This window comes from Centruroides sculpturatus, unplaced genomic scaffold (genome assembly GCF_000671375.1).
Source record: "Centruroides sculpturatus isolate CEXI.00-Female unplaced genomic scaffold, Cexi_2.0 scaffold891, whole genome shotgun sequence".
Classification (NCBI taxonomy): domain Eukaryota; kingdom Metazoa; phylum Arthropoda; class Arachnida; order Scorpiones; family Buthidae; genus Centruroides; species Centruroides sculpturatus.
This window is the reverse complement of record NW_019385112.1, coordinates 16,863-38,277: the sequence shown is the minus strand read 5'-3', so window position 1 is coordinate 38,277 and position 21,415 is coordinate 16,863. Positions and strand designations below refer to the sequence as shown.

At 26.3% G+C, this 21,415-nt stretch overlaps 1 protein-coding gene, 1 long non-coding RNA gene and 1 pseudogene across 2 annotated transcripts in view; 1 reads left to right on the top strand and 2 right to left on the bottom strand.

The window, feature by feature from the left end:
* Nucleotides 1-1,398, bottom strand: part of LOC111634942 (gamma-glutamyl hydrolase-like) — a 27,668-nt gene extending 26,270 nt beyond the window's left edge. Inside the window, exon 1 of the mRNA XM_023379780.1 lies at nt 889-1,398. Within this exon, the coding sequence (XP_023235548.1) occupies nt 889-1,126 (238 nt within the window). The 5' untranslated portion in view covers nt 1,127-1,398. The remainder of the gene's footprint in view (nt 1-888) is intronic.
* Nucleotides 1,399-2,168: 770 nt separating this feature from the next.
* Nucleotides 2,169-4,252, top strand: LOC111634936 (annotated as a pseudogene).
* Nucleotides 4,253-4,380: 128 nt separating this feature from the next.
* On the bottom strand, nt 4,381-19,452 carry LOC111634939. The gene is made up of 3 exons (XR_002758303.1): nt 18,434-19,452; nt 18,300-18,355; nt 4,381-4,671 (listed from the first exon to the last, which is right to left on the bottom strand). It is a non-coding gene; the product is annotated as an uncharacterized LOC111634939 (long non-coding RNA).
* Between the last annotated feature and the right edge of the window lie 1,963 nt (nt 19,453-21,415).

Sequence of the window (21,415 nt, the reverse complement as noted above, 5' to 3'; positions counted from 1 at the left end):
TCTTGAGTTTTTATTTTGTGGATTAAGCCTTGGCAGTTCCAGTTCGTGATATTTAAGTTAAGATTATTTGAAATTTTAATATCTTGATCATTTTCACATTCTAATTCTGAATTAATTATGTTATTGGGTTTTTCTGTAGAGAATACAACAAAAAATCATCAGCATATACCAATTGATCCTGAATATAACTATATGTAATTTTTTGATGATTAATTAACAGATCATTATCACACAGTTTTAGTTGTAATCCTTGTTTCTTAAAATCTGTATAATAATGTAAAAGTTTTTTCCTTCTTTTGCGAGAATCTTTATTTAAATCAGCTGACATATTAATTTCTTACCAATTTCCCAGTGTCTTGTTATATTTCAATTTATTAAAGGCTGCAAGGATTCTATTTCTTAATTGGTTTGATTTTAATACTGTACTATGCACTTAATTTGAATATTTGGATTAGGTATTGAATATATATTTTCTATACCTTCTGATTCGCTGCAAACTATTTTTAAAGTATTAGAAAAAAAAATGTTGCTAATTCATTTTTAGTAATATTTTAAAGTTGATTTGTATAATCATAAATTATAATTTTATTATTATTTATAGTGTTAGTCATAGTATCCAGTTTATATTGAGTTAATTCATTTTCCAGTCTTAGTTTAGTAAATTTTCTATTTTATCATTTCTTATTTTTAAGTGTTGAATTTGATCTTTAAATTCTTTAATTTCATTTTGAATTATATTAATTTCTTGTCTTATAAGTGAAAATTGACTCAACTTATCATTACTATTAGTTATCAGTTCGACTATCTTATTCCATAATTCTGCTGTTGAAATGTCTATTTGTTCCGCAGGTAATTGTTATTGTGAGGAAGTTAAATTAATTAGCTCACCTGTTTGATATGATGATTCGGCTCTTCTAGGTTCAGTATATTCAGTGATAAGGTTTGAATCTGGTTTCAATCGTTTGATATCATTAGTCAGCAATTTCTGACGAGTAGATGATCTTCCTCTCTTTGTTGGAGTTTTCTGTAAGGGACCAGGATTTGGTTCTATTCCAGCAATCAGTAACAATAAAATAAGAAGCTTAATATTATTCCTTTTATTCAAAAACAATTCAAAATTTTTCATTTCTTGAAAAATCAGACAAAGTATGGAAGTGGAGAAAAATTCACGCCAACAGCTTTGATAGTCAGAGCACCCCCATTTTTGTCAATTTTTAACATACACATTTGGAAAGTCTACTGTATTATACAACTGACACCCCTTTCTATCGAATTAGTCCGTTAAATCGAGATTTTACTGTATTTCATCGGTAAATGATATCATCTCTAACAAAACTCGTGTGTGATGTGTTAACAAAGAAAAAATCCTATAGCTTTTAATTCTTTAAAATCAACAGTACAAAATCATTATTGGAAAATTTGCTTAAGTTATGATTAGTTTTTCAATAACTTTCAAAAAATTTTGTTAGCATTCTACAAATAACTATATTTTTCCAGTATTACTTATAATGAAAAACTCTATTATTTGGTTGATTAACCTAAACTAAAGAAGTCCATTGTAATTTCATATGTATAAACAAACAAATTTTAATATTTGGACTGATAAATATCATTAGATAACACTGAATAGGGAAACTTTAATTACAATCTCCTGACATAACTTAATTCATATTTACTATTTTAAAAATAACTTTTTGAATTACTAGTAAAATTTAAAAAGATATGTTATATTAATACGAGCAAATATTTATTGTGACATCGTCACAATGCCGGGATGCAATTTTTAATCATATTTTTAATTTATTTAATAATTAAAATATATGTTCTCCATCTTGAAATTAGTAGTGTCTTGCCCCTTTTACTTTAGCCATCAAACTCCTTTCAGGGGAAATTTTTGAATTGAAATAACGTGACTTTCAGTTTGAATATAATTAATCCAGTCCTCCTGCCCTTAAGCTTTCCATATCTGGTCTCTACTTTCATCTATATAACTCTGTTCTCAAGATTAAGAAAGGACAGACAGGCAGCAGATGATAGTGGGAATTTATAGGTCTACAATTTTTTCAAATTGCAGCCCAATAATCATTATATTCAAATACTGTTGTAACATTTCTTCAAAATCATAAATTATCCAAACCTGAATCATTTTAAAACTAGTGTTTTAGAAGATGTGTAGTTTTTATTCTAATGACTACTACAGTTTATATCAGGTAACAAAATCAATGTAGCAAAGCTTTCAATATTTTTTGGATCTTAATTAAGAATGAGAATTTTGATGTTCTAGAGATTCTCAATTCTTGAAATAAAGCATGACTGTTAACATTAGAAATATTGTAGTTGGTTTGGGATATATATTGTTGTATCAATTTCTTCAATTACTGTTGTAAACTGAATTAATTCTATTGATATTTTTAGCTCCAGTTCGGAAAATGTTGGAAGCTATTACAGTCGACCCCCCCTATAACACTGTTGATTATTCCATTTTATATGAATTCCATGTTGTACGAGTCACTTAGATTTTACAAATAGGTGTGCTGGGCTGTGAACGGCTCATGTATTTGTAAAATCTAAGTGACTCATACAACATGGAATTCATATAAAATGGAATAATCAACAGTGTTATAGGGGGGTCGACTGTATATATGAAAAAGGTAAATAGAAGATTTTGGATCAGCTTCAACTTCCTCACCAAACATCATATACAGTATTACTATTTCTAATGTCAAAGATGGATGGAATGCAATTCATTATATGAAGGTCAGAGGTGCACCAGCTACTGTACTTATTGGAACTTTAAGCTTAGCTGTTGAACTGCAAGAAAAATCTTTTGTAAATAAAAATCAACTCCATGAACTTATAATTAAACAACTTGAATATTTGGTTACAGCTAGACCAACTGCTGTTTATATGAAAAATGCAGCAAATATTTATGTAATTTATCAGGAACATATCTTCAACAGAATACAATTGATATTGATACTATGAAGAATAAAATAAGTAGTGAAATAGAAAATATGTTAAATGAAGATGTAAAAGTAAATAAATTAATTGGAGATAATGGATTAAATTATATATTGAAGTATTGCTGTAGTGATCCATTATTTATTTTGACTCATTGTAATACAGGAAGTTTAGCTACTGAAGGTTATGGTACAGCTTTAGGTGTTGTTCGTTCATTGGCTCATTGCAAAGACTTGCATGTATTTTTTACTGAAACTAGACCATATAATCAAGGAGCTCATTTAACTGCTTATGAATTGATACATGATTCAATATCATCAACTCTGATTTGTGATAATATGGTTGCAGCATTAATGAAATAAAAAAAATTATCTACTATAATAGTTGGTGCCCATAGAGATGTAGCAAATGGTGATACTGCCAATAAATTGGAACATACCAAATAGCTGTCTATGCCAAATATCACAATGTACCATTTTTTGTAGCTGCTCCTATTAGTACAATATTGTTATTTTTCATCACATTAAGACTTTTCATTTACAGTTGAGTACAAAAAATCATTTTTATTCATCTGAAAAACAGAATTTTGTAAAAAGCACATTAACAACATTAATGTGACATCTCATCTTTTAGAATTTTATATTTTTATTTCATTGAGTTTTATACCAGTTTTTGTATTATTATTCTTAAGAACCTGAAATAAAAATTCAAAATGCTCTTGACTGAATTTTTACAGTTCATGTAAAGAAAAACATCTGATTGCATACCATCTGCTAAAAATTTTTGGGATCAGAGATATGGCAGAAGTATAAAAGTCAGTTGACATACTATGATGTTCAGATGTCATAAGTGTAACTTAAGTGTAATAAAAACTCTGATTAGGATAAGAAAAGATTCGGGATAAAAACCAATGGCCTGAAAATTCCCATCCTAGGGTCATTCTGTCCCATAGGCAACAGCAGAGGTGTCCTCTTTGTAACAAACAATTCTATAGGATGTTAGAGTCTGTATGTTCATCCTAATCTCATTTATAATTACTATTTTACTTATTCACTACATGCTCTACAATTAATTACATATATATGAAAAAGTAATTAAAATTTTTCCTTGCTGAATGTGTATTTAAAACAGTAATGATATTAAAAACTGCTATTTTTATTATTAATTTCTGAAATTCTTGAAAACAGTTTCTGGAGACAAGAATTTTCAATCACAATCTCTAAACTTACACAAATGATGATGTGAACAATATAAAAATCATCGTCATCTGAAAACTTAAAACTAATAATTTTCTTTCATTCTTAAAAAGAGTATATGTATTTTATATATACTGTATCCTCAAATTTTATAAACTAAAATTGTTTAATAATGGAATAATAAATTTGCAATTATAGTTAATTGAAGAAAAATTACAGAATGGTTATTTATATATTTTTTATTCAATTTACTGACAATAATATTCACTTAAACATGACATTATAACAGACGACAGTGTATTTGATAATTAGCTAAGTCACAGTCTACAAAACTTAACCGAATATGACTGCCATGTACAAATGATTATATAAACTGAGTTACTCAGCTATGTAAGTCATTTAACTAATTCTTGAGAAAGCAAAATCACCTTGAATGGCTGTATCTCCTGATGATTTGAAAGTGGTGATTGACAGGGAAACATCTTTTGATGGGAGAAAAATCTGTAACCATGCACTGAAAAAGACATCAATAATTATGTTAAAAATGTATGCTAACAATATCTTATTATTATTATTTACAACTAAATAATTTCCTAAATGATTATTCTACATAAAATATAAATTTTATTATATATTTCCATAAATGAAGTTGAGGTTAAAAGACTGGAAATTATACAAAATTACATTTTTAATTATGAAAACATTTGTGTAATTTTATTTTGAGGTTTATTATTTTCTATTGGTAATTTGAAAATGATTGAAGTTATCAATTTTATATTTTAAAATAATACTGATGCATAGTACAAATTAATTATGAATTTAAAAGATCAGTTCACAATATGTGTATATATGCTTTAGTAAATATAACTTTTTAGGAGCATGAAATAACTATTTAAAATCATTTATAGTTAGTTAACTGTGTATTATAATTAGAAATTTAAGAGTTATTGTAAATTTTTATGTTATGTAATTTCTCTTTTATAACTTTTTTGTGAAGCTATTACATGAAGAAAATTGAGAAAAGTGCACAAATTTTATTGAAACTATATATATAAAAAGAAAAGGGAAGTTCTGAACAAAAATATAAAAGTTAAAATAAAAATTTAACCATTATTACAATCTGAAATAAAAACATACACAATATCATGATGATAAATCAAAAATATTGTTAAAATACAATTTTTCAACAAAAATTTATATTCCTTTCTCAATAGTGAATTTATTATCTCAATTCTTTTAAACATTAAGATAAAATTAATAATAAATTAACTTAATACAGAAATATGTATTGTAAATTGAAATTTTTATACAGATATTTTATATCTTAAAATTTGTAATAAAAAAAAGCTAAATCTAAACAAATTTAAATATTTAATAATAGTAATCTGGTGTGAAGTGAACTTGAGAACAAGAAATGAAATAGTTACAAAGAATCATAGTTATGAATATAATATAAACAGAAAATCCCTCAATAAATTTTTTCGTTGCTCAGATATTTGTTAAAAACAATCAATTATAATTTGACATATGCTGAAGCTAATTAAAATATAGTGATTAAGAATTGTTGCTATAATTTTATTTGTAATTTACTCTTTAGGTAATATTAATCCATCAGAATTCATGTCAATAATCAAATTACTTAACTTTGATAGCATCTGATTAAAATTTTAAATTGGAATTTTAGTGCAGTTTTTAAAATTTATTTGAAAATTAATTTTAAAGCAATCAACAAAGTTCAGTTCTGATATTTTTCTTAATTATATACCCCTTTTTAAATACTTTTATTATATAATATTTTTACATAGGGTGCCATTTAATCAAAATACAATATACATAATACTTTTCAATTATCACATTTCTAAAATATGTATCTATTATAGACATGCTTTCTAACAAATTTTAAACAGACAGATCTTATCTGTAATCCTTCAGAGAACTGGTTACTGGCATCATACTTGTTTTAGAATGTTTACAATATCATGCAAACTTTATCCTTGCTAATATATGAAGGTCTGGATATAGAAGATGGTAAGTGCTGTAATGAAAGTTTAGAGAAAATGGAAAAATTAAATGCCCTAAGAAGTTTTTCTGCTTTGTTTACTTTAATCAAAATAGTTGATGTAGTTAAAAAGTACATACAACATTTAAATCGAAATACATTGCCATTTAGCTATTTAGAATGCTATAATGCATTCTAATAGCTAAACAGCAATGCATTTCATAATAGCTAATAGAAAATATTACATACTAATGGAAATGGCACTTACCATCTTCATATGTTCAATACATTTATTCAAAAACTAAAGTTGTTCCACATAATGGAATATTATTAAACAATATTTATAAATTACAGTTTTATATATGTAATAATGTAAATTCACAAATTTATTTTTTGTATGAGTACAAGTATTATTAATATAAAAAAACAAACAAATCAATGGATTGAATTTCAAATAATTTTTTTCACAGACAGTTTATTTATATTTAGAAAAATATAACTGACATTTGTCAAATTTTTTGCTGTTATGACAACTTAAAAATTTTACACTGATTTTATTCCAGTTAACTTTAAAAACATAGTAGTTATACATATATAGAATTAAGAAAGAAAATGTTATTTTTAATATTCTCTAACTTTATATGTTCTTTATAGATATTATAAACAGTTTTATTAAAGGCTTTTTATTTTACTTTTTTATGGTACATTACAATATATCATAAATCAATTACTTAATCAAGAATTTTAATCTGTTCTTTTTTCCTTTTGTCATGTTTTAATACTAGATAATAACTATTTAATAATTGGCATAGTCTTAATAATGTGAAAGAATATTCACTATACAATTAATATAACCAAAGCCTAAAATTTATAGTCACCTTAAATCTAATCAATCAGGTAATTTTTGAACTATAATAAGATGAATATTTTTTTAGCCAAATTTGTTTATATAGAGTTATGCAGTAATCTTATACTAAGATTAATAGCAAGAAAATAATTTATTTAATTTTTCATTGCATCATTTTAACATTTCTAAATGCATCATATGATACAGAATAATAGTTCTTTACAACTTAATAAATACAATGTTATTATTTACAAAATACATCTAATATTCATTGCATTTTTAAAAAAACATAATGGAACATTGGAGAACTACACTACATGTCAGACTTCACAACACATGCATTAAAACAAACCAAATATATATAAAGCAAGGCAGTGTTCAGGGAACTTATTAGGTCCACTTTGGTGACCTTAAACCTATTATCCAATAGGTTAAATAATACTAAATATGAATACAACATCAAAAAAAAAAAAAAAATACATATTATCTCATCTCATGTTCATGGATAACAAAAAATTCTATGCATCCACTTAAGCACAGCTAAATCACCTAGAAGTTATACACACTTACTGTACTGACATTTAAATGAAGATTGGTCTAGACTAGTGATTTTCAACCAGTGTACTGCAAAAATTTTTGAAGGTTATTAAATAAATTATTTTTGAAAGAATCCCAATGAATAATAAGAGTATATGTCAAAATTAAAACCTCTAAGTATGAGTATATGAGTTTTTCATTGTTATAATAAATAAACGTATATATAATGTAAAAAATATATATTGGTAAGCAAAATTATATGTGAATGACACTAAGTTATTTCATTTAAAAAAAAAATTTCTTTAAATCAAAAATGTATCTATAATTGTCCATATTTAGTTCAAATTATTTTAACTTAGAAAGAGTAGGACATTCAGTAGGTTTCTAAAGGCAATTATTATGCCACTTTTAAATGCAAATTAACCACTCAACAGGTTGATCGTGTGGCAAAGGTAAGGGACATATATATATCCATTAAATTCTTTTGGGGTATCACCAAAAACTACTGCAGAAAAAAAAATTCACATAAAAAATGAATTATGTAACAATAAAAAAAGACTTTTCTTTACTAGACATAACTGTTTACAAAATCTTTTCCGAAATGGTAATGAGAAAAAACGTGTGGAAAAATATTTTAAAAATTTCTCACATTTATTCTCGACTACTTTGGGGTAGCACCATACCTGACTATCCCACTGCTGAAAGATTAAGACTCAATATTAATTGCTTTTCTTATGTAAATGAAAATCATTTAGATAACTTTTATTGTGACCTGCTGCTATTTTAAGGAACAACAATACTGTTTTATTTAATTCACAATAAATATATACAAAAAGAGTTAGGTTAAGTGGCAAGTAATGTAATGATAGAATGTTTACAAACACAACTTTAAATCACATGATTTTTTCCCATGAAAATTTAATTATAGGTTTGAGTGTGCCACAAGATAAAAAAGATTCGTAAACACTGATATAGATAAATGCAGAACACTTCACATAGAAACAGGAATCTCAAAGAAAGATAATTTTGTACTCTGAAATGGAGATGCTACTGAGTCCATGGATGAAGACAAAGTCTATAAATATTTCAGATTCTAATAGGCCAGACTTGCAGAATACACACACATAAAACAAAGAATACAATAGCAGATTAAACTCAATACTAACAATACAACTGAAAAAAAAAAAACACATTTAAACTAGTTATGTGCCAGACTGTTAAAAATGTATATCCGCGGATACGGATAAGATCTCAACTTTCATACTCAGTCGGCGCTAGTGAGTGTGACCTTGGACCGATACTTGACACTTTGTGTTAGTAACGCGATGTGTTTTGACTTGCACTGTGCGTGTTTTTGTTTATAGTTTAGTGTGACACGGGATAGCATAGATTATGTTTGTGTTTTTGGAGAATGTTGAGTTAAACTAAAATAAAAACAATGTTGACAAAAAAGTTTAGCAGTGTAATATGGAAATATTTTACGATAGTAAATGATTTTTGTATGATAAAATTTTTGCAATATGATAAAATTGATAAAGATGATAAAATTTTTGCAATATGAATGTGCCAAATATGTGATTTTAAGAAATAAAAAGTGATTTGAATTGAAGTTATTAGTATTTTATTGCTACCTATCTTTAAAATTTCATATAAGTAATGAAATTCATTAAGATAAAAGATCCGTTAAAAAGTAACGGATACGGATATCCGGCACATCACTAATTTAAACCTATCAACACATATGTCAACTCAGTACTGACATATTCATTGAAATTATACATTGCGCGCATTCACACACACACACTGAAATAGAAATAACAGAACACCAAAGGAAAACATGAACATCATTAACAAAACACAACAAACATTGCCCTAAGTTGTCCATAAAAAAGTCTCCACAGATATTTTAAACCTGTACTACAAACAAATACACAAACTGTGAGAATTTTTCTATAGAAAACATCACAATTACACAAAACAAAAATCCAGCAACAAGTTGCTTAACTTTCCTGGCACAATCTGTTATGATATTTTATTAAAAAGAACTTTTTATATTTTTTATTATTATAAGATGGCAAAAGGCTTAATTTTGACAGTAAGGATGGTTTTATAAAAAAAATTGTAAATGCTAATAAGAAATAAAATCATCATTAAGGCCGACCCTACTGGAGATATGACACATGACCCCCCTTTATCTCCCCACCCCCTCAACCTTTAATCACCAACATTTAATAGCATCAATCCCCCTAATAAACAAACCTCCCTGCAGAATTTCAGAAAATTTTGACAAAAAGCACAAGAGTTATTAAGCTTTAAAGAGGGTGAATAAAAACATGCCACACATATACACATTAACATCCATACATACAGAGAAACCCCAGAATTTTTTTACATTTCTTGACATTTCAAGGTCCCGTCCAAAAATATAAAAATCTGGGGAGGCTATTTTTGACCAATTGCCATACTTTTCCTCTGTTATATATAACAGAGCCAGGAAAGTAAAAATAATACACCATTAAACTTACACAACACTGACCTGGATCTACACAGTACAAGAGACATAGACATTATCAGACAGTCTTCAGTTAGGAAGAAGCTTGATGGTAGGCACCTTAACAATCTCAGTCAGGAATACGTTGACAGAACTGCATGAAACTGCTGGCTTGACTCGTGAATGTCTCTTTGGAGAGACAAAGATTTGTGAGCACATACAAGACCGGGTCATAAATACAAGAAACTACAGAAAGCACATCTTAAAAGACAACACTCAGGTAACAGTTGTAGAAAATGCCACATCATACATGAGACTCTACAACACAGCATACTGGTTTGCAGGCTTTTAAACCAAACTGAATACTTATATCAACATAATTAAATAGCAAATATCAAAAGCTTGCACACAAATACAAACTACTGAACCCAGGAACCATATTACAAATATACATCTCAGATGGTCACAGAAAACAACACACAAAATATACTATAGGTGAGTCATAATCACAGATAAAGCAAAACAGTGGGACCTTGCTTAATGAGCATAATTCATTCCAGAATCTTACTCCTAATGCAAAACAACATTTACCATATAAATTAATGTAAAATATGATAATGTGAAAATGCTGAGAAAAATACTCAAATATTTATTCAAAAAACATTATTTAGACATTTGTGGAATTTAATTTGAGATGGCAGCATAACTGCCTACCTCTAGTCAAATTAATTAATTTCTAATATTTAATTATAGCCTTTACATAGCCCAAGAATTTGGCATATTGTTTGGCGTGCTATATAATAAACAGGCTATGATTGTTGATGCTTATATGTAATATGTGTGAACACAAGTTTGGAAAAATGTGTACTCATAAGCAACACTAAGGTGCTAGCAGAATGAGTGCTAAACACAGACTGATGGAGCATGCGCAGAATCTGGGACTTCCCCTCTCCTCATCACTCGTTATGCAAAATGTCGTTCATTAAGCGAGTCATTTTTTGACAATTTTTTTTTTGCTTGTTATGCGAGGTGCTTGTTAAGCAAAGTACCACTGTACTTAACAAACTTTCATAATCATCTTATTGATTGACAAAATAATACATCACATTCATTGACAAACAAAATGACATACACTGTAGACAAGGCTATACAAAACACCCACAAGAAACAAAATACATAAACTGAAAAAATTAGTAAATATTCAGAGCTCACCCTTGAAATAAAGCATTGGCAGAGAATAGATAAAGTATTTATTCTACCAGTAATTCTTTCTTGCTGAGGCATCATACCATGTACAGTACATCATACAAAAGTCTAGAAACATTAAGGTTTCATAACAGCACATACACCTCACTACAAAAGGCTGCCATACTAAACATATACCACATAGTCAGAAAATTCTTAAACACAGATACCTACACAAATAGCATGCAAACAAACATTTTTTCCTACCGTCATACTTTGATATAGGCCTAGTATAGTACTAGGCATTGGTTTATACGCTATGTAGAAAATTAACACGATAATAATAATAATAATATATTAAATTAAACTAAGAATATACTTAATAGAAAATAATTTTAATATTTATTCTGCTTTTCACTAGCAATTTGTTCTTCATATGAACTAAACTTTTATTCATTTATTTACTCATACAGATGATTTACTAGCTAGTGGAAAGGAAAAAACTAAGTAAAAATTAATACATTAAAATTATTTTCTGTTTAATTTTTTAAATTTATTTTACAATTTATTATTGTTATTATAAATGAAACTAAAATGAAGGAACATGATAAAAAAAATTTTGACTTTCAGCAGCTACTCATTCAAGAAAAAACAGATGTGCCTCTTTATATGGTAAAAACTTGAAGATCAGGTCAATCCAACAGAAATGCTGAAATACTGTTTTATTCATAAAATTAACTTTAACTTAAAAGTTATTTAATAATAATTTAGATTTTATATGACTACTACTTTTAAAAATGTCCCACAAACAACCTTTTCATTTTCCAGCACAATATTTAATCATTAGACAAACATTTTTAAACTGCTTTATGGATTGACTTCAGGTCTCCTATACATTAATGTATTTTTTGTTCTATTTCTGGAACATTAAAATATTCAAAATACATTTACATCAATTTTTTTATATTTTGGAATTTACAGAAAAATTTTAAATTTCATTCTTTCTATACTTAATAACAAATAAATTTACATCTAAAATAATTATTTACTACATATAAACAAGAAATGTGGAAAATAATGTTATGAGCACTGTCCAGTTTGATTTTTTTTTTATATGAAGGCATAGTGCTACTTTTATAAATTGGATTTCTATAATTTACAGTTTAAATAATGAAGAAAATAAACTTGTATTGATAATGATCTAATTTTTAGTTTCAATTTAATTAGCAAAAGATGGAAAGTAAGGATGTTGCTTGTAAACAAAATGAAATATTGTAAAACCAAGCTAGGGTAATTGTTTCAAATGTATAAAATTTTTAGTCATCAAAATTCATTTTATAGTGATGAAAAGAGCAATAAGTTTATAACTTATTAGGATAATAATTATAAAGTCACATCTTAGTTGTCAAAGTTTACTGAAATGATATCATTATACAGATAAGGCCAGTTACTAAAAATTTATCAGCTTTCAAGATAAAAATTCAAATAGGAGTTTAATAATATAAATTGAAGTATAGATTGAATTACAAAAAATAAATGGGAGAGAATTGAAGACAAGGTATGCATATATGCACCATTGGTGTTTTGGGAAAAATTGCAACAGTGGATGAATATGTCTAATGCACGAAGAAATTTTCCTGTTTTCTAAAAATGAAAATTTCTTTGTCTAAAGTCATTAAGAATGTTTTCTAAAAACATTCTTAGTGACTTTAGACAAAGAAAAAGCTGTTTGATTACTGTATAATTTATGGTAAGTTGATTTAATAATAGAAAAAAAAATTTTTTCAACAATTCCTAAAACAAATAAGGAATAAACTCTGTTCTACAATCAATATAATTCATTAAATCTTCTATCATAATCTAATTATTTGGATATTACAGTTACACCTGAGTTTTCAAGAAAATTATGTTATCCAAAATAGATAAATTGACAAGGAATTCCAATTCCAAGTTGGGAATTAGTTTTGATACCTGATTTTATCCAGAAATTTCTTGATCCTAGAGAATCTGGTAGGTCCACTTCATGTTGATCAAATACTTATGAGATATATCTGGATTATACATCAATGGGTACTTGATTTATCCAGGAAATGAAGTTGGCCAGACTGTGATCCTGATCAGATCACATCACTCAATTCTAGTGGTTGTTTATCAGTAGCCTGCTTTATACTCACCCTGCTCTAAAAGTAGGCCTTCAAAGCCTAATTAATGATAGAAGATTTAAAATAAGAAGTTCAGTTACATAATTGGCTTATCAAGATTAATAGTTTCAATTTGTGACATATGGACAAATTATAATTTAAATATCACTTGACAAATAAAATCTTAAATAGAATATGAATTTTCTGAATCAGTATTTTAAAAATTATTTAAATCTTAGTTATTTTTGGAAGAAATCAAAATTTTAAAAATATAGTTTATACTTCATTACAGTCACAAATGAAATAACAATGATTCTATTTTCATAATTATGCAAAAAATGGTATTAATTGTTCAATGTTGGCATATGGTTTTGCAGGCCTAATTTTTGGTGCATACTTTTTAATGCATTTAAGAGTAGGTCCTGTCTGTGTCTCTATATTACATAATTTCTTACATTTAACCATTATGAAATAATATTTTCTCTAAAATTTACAAAAAGTTTTTTTAAGGTAAAATATGCAATCTACATTCATTGTTATGATAAGTTTTCCTTAGAACATTTTACTGAAAATACAAAAAATTTTCTATTCTATAAATTTGTTTATATTTCATGTCAGTCATATATATTTTATTCTTTTTTAGAAAAGAATGAATTATAAGTTTATAAACAAAACGTATTAATTTAGGAATGATTCTTCTATATAACAGAAAATCAAGTGTACATAGATTAACAAATATAAGAAAACTATATATTTTTAAACAGTTTAAACTAAAAAAGTCTAAGTTTTATAATTTTTAAATAAAATATTATTTACTGAAACAGTCTGTACATTTATAGTCAAACTAAATGCCAGTAATGAGTAAACTTTTTATTAATTCTGCCCCCATTTGAAATATGACACATGACTCCTATATAAAATTATTTTCATTAAAAGAAACTTTTCAATGAGAATAACATAATTTTATGTTAAAAAATTCAAACAATTTAACAGCACATATTTCAAAACTAATCAAATATAGATAAGTTACTATCTAATTTTTCTATTACTTTAAGCAAATTTTGATACAATTTAATTACTATTCTAATTATTAATTGATGTAGCCATATATTAAAGTGGTATAATCACACACACACACACTAATATACTTTGAAATTTAAACAAATGAATACATAAAAAACATATCATATAACATGGTAGTTAAGTTTCTATAAAATCTCATGTAGTGCAAAATCATGTTATACAGGACTAAGAACTAGTATGAAAAGTTGATTGATACAAAAACAAATAAAAAGTATACTATTTTATTTTTTATAACTAATTTTTATTAAAAACAATAATAACTGAACGAACATCTTACAAACTGTGATACATGCATGTCAGATAATGTATTTTCATTTAATTTTCTTGTTTTTCATCACTGCTAAGCATAATAAAATAAAATGTTTTCTCTGCTGTAGAATATTTTTTACTTTTTGAGCTTTCTTCTGCAGCATTTAGATTGTGTCTTCTTCTCTCTTTAAAAAATCAATAACCTGGATTTGTAGTTTTGCTTGATAGATCTTTGTAAATTTCATGGTATGGAGCTAAACTATTTTTAAAGCACCTTTTTGAATTTTGTGCTTCTTTCAATTGAGAGAGATACATTTAAAAAGTAAGATTCTAATTACTTAACCAAGTTTATACCTTCCATATGTTTTTTAATGTAAAATTTTAAACTCTAGAATTTTCTTCTGTAATATCCATCCTCTGAATTAATTTGATTTACCTCCAATGTCATTTCTATCAAATTTGCTTTGCCAGTATCTTTTTATCAATAATTCTTGAATGACTGCAGTAGTCATATCATGAAAACCTTCCCCTCCTAATAACTTAACAAGTTTTTCCAAAACATCAATTCCATTTTCTGCCAGTTTGATCATACTTTCTAAATAAACTGATGTTGCTATTTTTCCACTATGCATTTAATGCTAATAGCTTTATCTTAAAGTATTTTTCATTTGTGGACTGTGTCAAAATCAAAGATTCATTTACTTCAAATATGAAGTAAGTAAATCAAATCTGGTTTCTAAATTGAAAGAAACTTTACATTCAGATCCTTCAGGAAAACAATTTTTCTGATAAATCTGAAATATTTATTTTCAACAACAAAAATTAATAGAGAAATTAAAATAATTTTTTCCTGCAGTCTAAATTTTTAAAAAATCAACTCAATTTTGAAATAGACTATAATAATATTTAAATCTAAATAAGACACAGCGCGCGCGCGCACACACACACACAAAACAAAACTTCTAAACAGATATGTTTTCTCTTATTTTTTTTTTATAATGTTAAAAATAAGTAAACTGAATGCAAAAGATTTAAATGTATGTATTTTTTTTTAAACTAAATATAGTATTTCAAAACTGATATTAACAATAACTTCACTTTATTGATAAAAAAAGTCATGATAAACAAATTCATTATTAAAATAAGAATATTTAGTCTCATATTGATCAATACAGTAGAACCTCGAAAACTTGGCTCTCGATAACCCGGCACTCCGGATAACTCGGCCACACCCTGGCAGGGCAAAAAAATCCTTAATTAATTAATTTTCATTATAGACAGCTTTATAAAAGTATAAAAGCTCTCATAAAGTATTTTTCTGAGGTCTGTCTTATCAGGTAAATTACTGTACACAGTGTATTCATTAATTTTCATTTTCATGTAGTAAAGGCTCTATGCCTTCATAAAGGACGTACTTTTCCTTTGTTTAAAGGTATTTGGGCAGTTTATTCTCTGTTATATTCTCAAGTAAACAATACATACAAGTACAGTACAGTATTTTCTGAGGAAACACTCGTACTTATTTTTTTAACCCCATTCCCGATAACCCGGCATTTTCACAAACTCGCCCACCATTCGGTCCACATTAGGCCGAGTTTTCGAGGTTCTACTGTATTTAAATTTAAAATAGACTACAAAACTTAGCATTGAAAACGTTTCTTAAAAAAGGATTAAAATTTCAGGTACAAAGAATAAAATTAAAAATAAACAACTTAAGACAGTATTTGGAATAAAATATAACATTTAAAAAAATTCAGATTTATATATTTTAAAATTAATAGTAACAATTTATTTTTGAATTTAAATAAAATGATTTTATATTAAAAAATAGTAACAACAGAATAGAATTTAAGTCTTACATTATATTCACCTGCTGTTTCTACTATTAAATTACTGAATATCATGCAATAAGTTTATAAATAACTTTTAATTATTAATTTTAAAATATTTAAATCTAAACTGTTTTAAATACTATATTATATTCTATGTATTTTTTGGAAGCTGTTCAATTTTAATTTTATTTATTTGTATCTGAAAACACACACAAAATGTAACAAAATACCTCTTCATTAAAGTACAGTACATTGGCCATTTTTTTTTTATTTGCAACATTCAATTTTGTGTCCTCTTTTAAATTTAAAAAAGAAATACAAATGTACAACATATATATATAATATATAAAAGTTTTCCTTTATTAAAATAGTAGTAATAAATAATTTTGATATCTATTTCTTAGCTATAATATTTAAATAAAATCTGTATATATATAATCTTTACAAATTATTATGACATATATAACTTATTAATAATACTATAACAGAATCAAAAACTCCAGACATTAACAGACAACACAAAAAATGCTTTAGTGGAGTCCAAATGTATAAATACTAAACAATTTCAGGTATTAGTTATTTTAAAGGAATTAATTCATTAAACAAAAAAACTGGCAAAGTTAATACAAATATTATGGAAATATCAAACTAATAGATTTCAAAAACATTTAGAATGCATTTGATGCTTTGCTTCTAGAAACAAATATAAATAGAAGTAACTTAAACAATTGCTGTCAAAAGTAAGAATTTTTCTATACAATACATACCAACTGATATTCATTGAAAATGCTCTAACATCAACTTAGTCATTATACTAGAAAACTTAATATTTATTTCAGGGGAGATGAAAAACTGAAATTGTTAGGCTTATACTTCTTCACTAATTGTTTCTTTGGAAACAATAAAAAGATGCATAAACTCTCTTAATTCCTTCTCAACATCTTATTGATAACTACAATCATTTTAAAAATTTATTCTCTTATTAATTATTCCAGTAATTCATTAATTTCCTTCAACATAATAATCTTTATTGTTTTTTAATGCTTCATTTATATTTAAAACCTCTTGAAAGTATTAATTATAGTTATATACAAAATATATTTCTTTAACAAATATAGCAATTACATATATTTCAAACTCTAGCATTTCTTCTCTTGCTACTTATTCTAAAACATATTAAATGATAATGTATTCCTTTTAAGGGCTATAGTGTTATTTGTTGTTCTCCAAACCTTTTTAATAATTAGGATTTCAATCTCAATGTATTAATACAGAATAAATCTTTCCTCTTCCTACAATTCTATTTCCTCCACCAATATCGCACAGATATTACTACTATATTTTTCATATATGATAGCTGCTCTTGAATTTTTCACAACTTGAGCTAAACAACTATCTATTACTATTACTTCATACTTTTGCTATTAAGATCGGAATGCTGATAATTTATAAGATCATAACATTCTATAAATCTGCTAGAATTCATACAGACTTACAAGTATATTTCCTACTAATTGTTACAGCAAACATTATTATTATTTTTTTTTGTATTTTGTAACTTATTCTCCTGAAGAAGAGTATTAATGTTTGGAAATTTGTTTATATGTATGCCTATTTGGACTCCAATAAGACATTGTTTGCAGTAGTATTATAAATTGTATTGTATTTTTAATCTAACTAATAGCAAATTTACTGAAAAGGAAAATTTTATCAATATGAAAATCAATGATCAACTTCTTTGAAGAAATAATAAATTTTATATATAATAAAAATAATACCTTTAATACAAACTACTTCCATTAAGTTTCTTTAATGTTCAAATAAATAAGAATCCCTATAAATTTAATTGTACATTAGCAGTTCTTAAAACATTTTAAGTTATTAATTTGCAATTTTGATTTTAATTAGTTACCTGAAGTAATTGTTAATTTGGCGATGGTTTTATCTGTTTCAAATACAAAGATCTAAGTAAACCAATAGAAATTAAATAATTATGAATAAAAATAAAAAAAGTTTAGACATGAATTTAATGCACTATTCTGAAATTTCTTCTTAATAAATTTTGATTGTAAATGAAGAGAAAATACATTCCATAAAATCTAAAAATTAATATTACAATAAATCTATAAACTGCCACGTTTTTGTATTTATTTAAAAAAATATAAAAATACATTTATAAAGAAATAGTAATGCTCATTGTCTAAATTAAATTCAATTCATATAATTTAAAAAAATAAACATGCATTTTAAAGTACTATTTACTGTAGATCTATTAAATATATATATATATATATATCTATTAGCAATAGCAAATAAAATCTGAAAATTTGATTTTTTACACAAAATATAATTCATTACATAATCTTTGTTGATTCACACAAATTCTTTTCATATTTATTGTAAAAATTATGCATGAATGCAAAAAATTGTAACTACTGAATTATTGATATCTCAATATTTTTTAAACAATTAAAAAAGTTTTCTTCTATACATCATCAAATATTAAAATGATGCAAATGTGTAATGAAGTGTATTCATGAAAATATCCCCAATGAAATAAGTGTTAATGGTGATGTTATAAACATTTCTTTGCCTGATACAAAAAGCGAATAACAAAAAAAACTTACCTCATTTTATCAATAACTTGAAATTCATCTTATGCAGTAATTAATTTGCTGAACAGTTAACCCTTACACCCTTTCCCCACCAACTGGAATTTGTTTTATAGAATAAAAACACTTGCTTAATGTTGAACTGAAACTCGTGTAATAGTTATGTATCAATTATTATTGGTCAACTATCTTATTCAAGTGTAAAATCTATCAATAATGATTAATAATAATATAAGATGGAAAACTTTTTAAAAGTCTTCATGATTAATATTAAATTTATGTTGAAAGTTTTAAATTTATTTACATAGTATAAATAATTCAATACAGTGTTAAGGTGTTTAAAAAATATACTTTTGGTGTATTTCAAAATAAAATCAAATGTTTTATAAAAAATTTTATTTTTAATTAAAAAGAAATCCAGATTTTTCAGCAAATAAATATTTATCATTTTAAAATTATTCAAAATATCTTTGTAGTTTACTGTAGTTTTTACTATAAAAATACAATCTTTTATGCTAAAAATTGTTATTCTAAAAGAAGATTTTTAAGAAAATTTGCATCTTATTTGATAGATCATAAACGAAATACGATAAATGATTCTTTAATTTTACAACAAACTCAACTATTGTTACAAAATAAGTATTGATTTCAATCTGATATTTCTTTTAGTTGATCAGATCTTCAAATTTAAGGAACTATATATTAATGGAAACTTACTCAACTTAAGAGAAGAGTACAGTCAATAATCTCTTTAAACTGCCCCTCCATGTACTGATAAGAGAACAGTGACTGTTTTTGGAAGATTTGCAAAGCCTAGTTGTTTTAAAAATTTCAATTCTTCTATTTATTGCCATTAGAAGCACAACAAAATGGGATAAATAGCCTTACCATATGTTTCTATATTCAATGGTTGACTCAACAGCGAATTTTCCATTGAGTCCCTCCGTTGAACTATCTGACATCATGTTTTGCAGAAAAAAGAAATGCTTTTGTTGAGAAGTTGCTTTTCAAGATGGCTGACTTAAGTAATGAGAAGGTGGCGATTGTGTCTGTTTTGCTAAATAATTAAAGTAACTTGCTTAACCATTATTCGAATAAATCCTTTTATTCAAATGAACCCATATCTGTATTACTTTCTTGTATACTGGGTCTTCCTTTAATAATTTTAATTAATTTCTTGAATATTTATATCATTAGGAAGACTTAGAGGGCCAAATATCAGTCATAATCAATTTTGGACAAATGAAAAAAATCTTAATATTTCAATATTGACCAAATTATCCAACATAATTGTGCAATCACATGTTTCATATACAGATTGTTCATTAATCTGTCTGCTATACAGCATCCACAGCAGCAAATGGATAGTTTTTATAAGCAAAATTTACTTCTTCATGGAAGCCGCCGTGTTAGTTTGTCAAATACTCAATGGTATTTCAGGTCATTGAGACCGTTGAGCTCAACGGTGAAACAGCACTGACATCACTAGTCTCAATGGAGAACTCAACGGTCTATTTAGAAATGTTGTTCTCTCACTGTTGAGTCAACTGTCGAATATAGAAACATACGGTTACTTTTCCAAGTACTGGTTGAATATTTTAATAGGGATATAAAAAGATAAAACTGTAACATCCTACTATTAATTAATTGTTCACATTGACTATCTTGTGACAGGGTGCACTATGTGGAAACACAATTATTTCCAGCAAATTGCATGGAAATTCTGCAATCACTTGATGCTAGCATAATAAAAAGTCTTAAATCTAACTACAGACAGCTCCAAGTAAGGAAAATTATCAAATGCATCAACAATGAAATTCATATTGAGATGTCCCTGAAATCCACACTGAGGCTAATTAAAAAAACCACGGAATAAAGTGATATCCAGGACAATAAAAATTGCTGGCTGCACACTGGCCTATTCAGAGAAAAGACACAAATTGACAAGGATAATAACAACAGTGCTCAAATGTTAGGTAGCCTATCTTTCAAACATCACTTCCACAATCCAACTTGCTGCTGAAGAATTGATTGAAATCAACCGTAATGAAGATAATTTTGTACAATTATCCTCAGAAGAAATATTTAATTTTGTGAAAAAAGAAGATAGTTAACTGCAGGAAGAAAATGAAGAAGACCACAACAACAAAGAGGTAGAAAATCCTCTAGTAACTGCAAAAGAAGGTCAGGCTTATTTAGAGAAAATTCATCATTTTCTGGGGGTAAGTGAATCCAATCAGGATTTTCTGATGCATATTGACTCATTAGATACATTTATCTCT